This window comes from Sphaeramia orbicularis, chromosome 20, assembly GCF_902148855.1.
Source record: "Sphaeramia orbicularis chromosome 20, fSphaOr1.1, whole genome shotgun sequence".
Taxonomy (NCBI): Eukaryota; Metazoa; Chordata; class Actinopteri; order Kurtiformes; family Apogonidae; genus Sphaeramia; species Sphaeramia orbicularis.
The window spans coordinates 3,301,591-3,306,590 of record NC_043976.1 but is presented as its reverse complement, the minus strand read 5'-3'; the positions used below and the strand labels follow the sequence as shown (position 1 = coordinate 3,306,590).

The 5,000-nt window shown below is 42.3% G+C and overlaps 1 protein-coding gene across 1 annotated transcript in view; it reads right to left on the bottom strand.

The window, feature by feature from the left end:
- The window catches only part of LOC115410980 (receptor-type tyrosine-protein phosphatase mu-like), a 188,462-nt gene that overhangs the window by 66,264 nt on the left and 117,198 nt on the right, over positions 1-5,000 (bottom strand). The window contains 1 exon segment of the mRNA XM_030122845.1: positions 2,069-2,201. Coding sequence (XP_029978705.1) covers positions 2,069-2,201 — 133 coding nt within the window.

Genomic DNA, 5,000 nt, shown 5'->3' with positions numbered 1-5,000 from the left:
TCTGTCCATCCATGTGTCTGTCTCTCTGTCTGTCCATCTGTCCATGTGTCTGTCCATCTGTCCATGTGTCTGTCCATCTGTCCATGTGTCTGTCCCTCTGTCTGTCCATCCACGTGTCTGTCCATGTGTCTGTCCATCTGTCCATGTGTCTGTCCATCTGTCCATGTGTCTGTCCCTCTGTCTGTCCATCCACGTGTCTGTCCATGTGTCTGTCCATGTGTCTGTCCATCTGTCCATGTGTCTGTCCCTCTGTCCATGCGTCTGTCCCTCCATTCCTCTGTCTGATGGTGTGGACGTCATTGTGTCTCTGGTGGGGTTTCCCATCCATGGGTTCCACACGTAGTAACATTTACCACCATGTCCACGTCCACAACACCAGATCAAAACCATGACCACCTCGAACAGTCTACGTCCACGTCCGCCTCAGTCATCATCTGGAATCATCTAATGCTGGATCTTCAAACTTCTAAACTTAACCAACAGGTTTTATTTTGTTCAACACATGTTCAAATGTCACTCTATGTGATGTGACTGGACATGCATTTGCATTTTTAATCCACAGTGGTGCACCGCGGCCCACAGTGGTGGATGTCCTGTGACTGTTTTATACACATGATTCTGATCCGATCTGTTTTAGATCAAATCTGGTTCATTTAGGTCAAACAGATGAACCAATAAGAGCCAAGTCCTCTGGAAACTGAAACCAGACCAAGAGACATCAGAGACCAAGAACATAATAGAACAGAATAGACTTTAAAGCAGCTCTGCTGGTCTATAAGTCTGTCCATGGTCTAGCACCAAAGTGCATCTAGGACATGCTGGTCTCATATGAATCATCTGGGACCCTGAGGACCTCATGGACTGGTCTTCTACTGGTGCCCAGAGTCAGGACTAAACAGGGTGAAGCTGCGTTTCAGTTCTATGCAGTTAAACTCTGGAACAGTCTTCCTGATGACGTCAGACAGACTTCTACTGTGAAGTCCAGGCTGAAAACAGCTGTTCAACTGTACATAGAACAACTGAAAGGGTTCTATCTGCACTCTGACCTTTTACTTTGTTTTAATTGATTATTATTTATGTTTTATTGATTATGTTTTAATTGTAATCGTGTGTTTTTAACTTGTCTCTTTTCCATTTTTGTAAAGACTGTGAATTGCCCTGTGTATGAACTGTGCTATCCAAATAAATCTGCCTTGCCTTGCCTGCCATAATGATAATGCACTGATCTGAACCGAAGGTCCTGAATGGACTTGGACCTTTAGGAGCCAAACTCTGAACCAACACCAGTCCACTGGTTTGGGCTGAAGGTGCAGGTTTTTCCTTTCCTTCCTTTTTCCTCCCAGAATTCAACCAAATCAACTTCAGATTGGATTATTTTCATTTGAAGAACTTCATCATGAGCAGTTTCTAAAACCATGACTTTTGGTCCAGTGTGACTATGGAATAAGGTTTGTATGGGGGGGGCATGGCTCAGATGGTAGAGTGGGTCGTCCAATAACCAAAGGGTTGGCAGTTCAAACCCCGCTCAGTCCGTTGTGTCCTTGGGCAAGACACTTCACCCTCCTTGCCTCCAGTGCCACCCACACTGGTGTACGAATGCTATGACTGTTGGGTGGTGGTGGTGGGAGGGGCTGTAGGCGCAAAACTGTCAGCCACGCTTCTGTCAGTCCGCCCCAGGACAGCTGTGGATACAGATGTAGTTTACCACCACCAGAGGGAGAATGTGAGAGCGAATGAATAATGGGTCAATAATGTAAAGGTCTTTGAGTGACCAAAAAAATGCTTTATAAATCTAATCCATTATTATTATTATTATTATTATTATTATTATTATTATTATTATTATTTCCAGACTAACTCCTCAGTGAGAATTAGTCTGGCTCAGTTCATATTCCATTTCAACAGGCTCAGACTAAGTGTCTGAGGTGTGATTGGACAAAAACCTAAAGCCAATCAGAGCAGACGTCTGGACTGGTGAACCAGTCAAAGTATCGACCCACACCGGACCCACCCACTGTTAGATGAGAGGATGTGATTGGCTCAGAGGGAGTGGGCATGTTCGTCTTACCGCTTCTTCATCAGCAGGATGACTCCGAGGAAGATAATGATGAAGAGGAGGATCCCGGCGATGGCTCCGGCAATTTTCACGGTGTGATCGGACTGTTTCTCCTGTTCTGGTTCAGGTTTCCTGGTCGCTGCACCTGAAACCATCAAACATTCACCAACGTTAACGTTAAAATAGAAAAGAGAGACTTCAGTTCAGTGAAGAAACATGTTGAAGCCTCATGAACATTAAAGTCTTCACTCATTCGTGATGTTGATGCATTTGTGTTTGTTGTGTCCATTACTGTTGTGTCCTGTTAATGATTTACTATCAACTCTATATGTTGTAACATCAACAAATGCATCTGATCATGGTTAAACTTTTAATTTAGCTGCAGGTCGATGTAATAATAGTCATTTCTATGAGATACTGATATGAAAAGATGAACCTCAGACCTCCAGGATGTACAAGGTTTGTAGTTCAGTGGTTCTGAGGAGGTTGGAGGACCAGGTCAAAGGTCAGCTGGACCGACCTGTGGACATGTGTGTAGTTAATGCATGGAGTGTATGTGTGTGTGTTGTGAGTCTCCTGCAGATGGACGAGTGTAAAGATGATGAGTGAGGACAGAAGGCAGCGTCGTCCTCTGACTGCATAATGTGATGGGATGTCAGTCCCATGAAAAACCCATTACCTGCTCACTGTAGGTCTGTGTGTGTGTGTGTGGCTGTGTGTGTGTGTGTGGCTGTGTGTGTGTGTGTGTGGCTGTGTGTGTCCAGGTGTAATATCCTTCAGATGAATCACCAGATGAGAAACGTTCAGGACTCGATGTAGCTTTCAGCTCTGAAGTGTGTGTGTGTGTGTGTGTGTGTGTGTGTTCTTGTCATTTGAGACCTTCCACACTTTTTCAATCAGAACCTGACAACAGCCATCAGTCACTGTGTGTTAAAGTGAAACATGTCTTTCCATCAGAACAGAAACCAGTGAAACCAGTTCAGGGTTTTTACTCTTAAAGGGTCTACATGTTCTATTGTCTGTATGTTCTATTTCTATTGTTAAATACTATAAAATCCTCCTCATAGTTATATCTAGATCTGTGAAGTTCTGCCAAATGATGCCAATGCACTGACTGCAGATATGCCAATGTATTTGCAGTGACAGGGGATTTATGCGACCACTAGAGGGATAGTGAGCCCCTCTGTCGGCCAAGGCCAGGCTGAGGATGAGACCCATAAGGAAACAACTGTCAGTCAAACAGAAGAGGTGATAAAACTACAGTCATTGTTTTCTCCACTGGACTAAGCTGTAAATGTAAAAAATGGAGTTGGAAGCTGAAATGTCAGCGCTTCTTCTACAAGAGTGAGTTGGATTCTGAGGCTGATGAAGGAATAAAATTATTTTGGGAAGCTCTTATCTTTGCTAAGTTGCTGTTTGTTGATCTACGGTTCAGACTCAACTGTGACAGTTCTGACCTTGTTTGTTGGATTCCAAACAGATTTTTACATAAACCGTTCAGAAAATGGAGGTGATTTGTGGTTTTACTGTGGCTGTTTTCTGTTTATGCATGTGAAACCACAATGTAAATATGTCAATAATATTTAACTTTAATTCTAGTTCTATATTTATATAAATATTTATAAAAATGATCTTCCTCCTCCATCCACCTCACTGTTCCCTCTGCCCGTCTCACCACCATGGGGAGCAGAGCATTCAGCCGCTCTGCTCCCCAGCTCTGGAACTCCCTGCCACTGGATCTCAGAAACACCACTTCACTTCCTCTCTTCAAATCCAGACTCAAAACCCATCTGTTTACGACCTCTTTCTCTTTGTGAACACAATTACATTGTCCAAATTTTTAACCTGCCTTTTATTTTTACTCTGCTTTATTGCTTGTTTTAAACTCTCCTGTTTTACTGTTTTACTGTACGGTGTCCTTGAGTGCCAAGAAAGGCGCCTATAAATAAAATGTATTATTATTATTATAAAAATACCAAATTTCTTATTTTTCTCTTTATATTTCCTTTTTCACTCATTTGTGGTTTTTCCGCCTGTCTTTTTCTCTGCACTTGTTTGTTGTATGTTGCTGCTGTTACCTGTTATTTCCTCTGTGGAATAAGTAACGTCATCTGTTATAATACAAATGTGGACTCAATGAGCTTCATCCTTTATTCAGTGACTGATACAGTCTGTGGATAAGTAGCGTTGGTTCCATGGTGGTTCTGGTTCTGAGTGTGTTCTGGTACCAGACTGACCCCTGCTGGTCAAAGTCTGGAACATAAATACTATAACCTTTGATAACAATTAGAACTAGTACCAAAACTAGACTTTTACAAACTGAAACAAATATTTTTCAAGCAACATTTTGTCTAAAACAAACTTGGAAGTGTTGTTATGGGTCATCACTCTCAGACTTCAACCAGTAGAACCACTAGAACCCCTAGAACCAGTAGAACCACTAGAACCAGTAAAACCAGTACAACCACCAGAACCAGTACAACCACCAGAACCAGTAGAACCACTAGAATCAGTAAAAACAGTAGAACCACCAGAACCAGTAAAACCAGTAAAACCAGTAGAACCGCCAGAACCAGTAGAACCAGGTGAACCACAAAAACCAGCAAAACCACTAAAACCAGTAAAATCATGACAACCAGTAGAACCACTAGAACCGGTAAAACCACTAGAACCAGTAAAACCAATACAACCAGTATAACCTGTGAAACCAGTAGAACCAGTAGAGTCCCAAGAACCAATAGAACCACAAAAACCAGCAAAACCACTAAAACCAGTAGAACCAGTAAAACCACTAGAACAGGTAGAATGTCTAAAACCACTAAAACCAGTAAAACCATTAGAACCACTAGAACCTCTAAAACCAGTTAAACCACTAGAACCATTAGAACTAGTAAAACTACTCAAACCAGTAGAACCGGTACAACATGTGAAACCAGTAGAACCA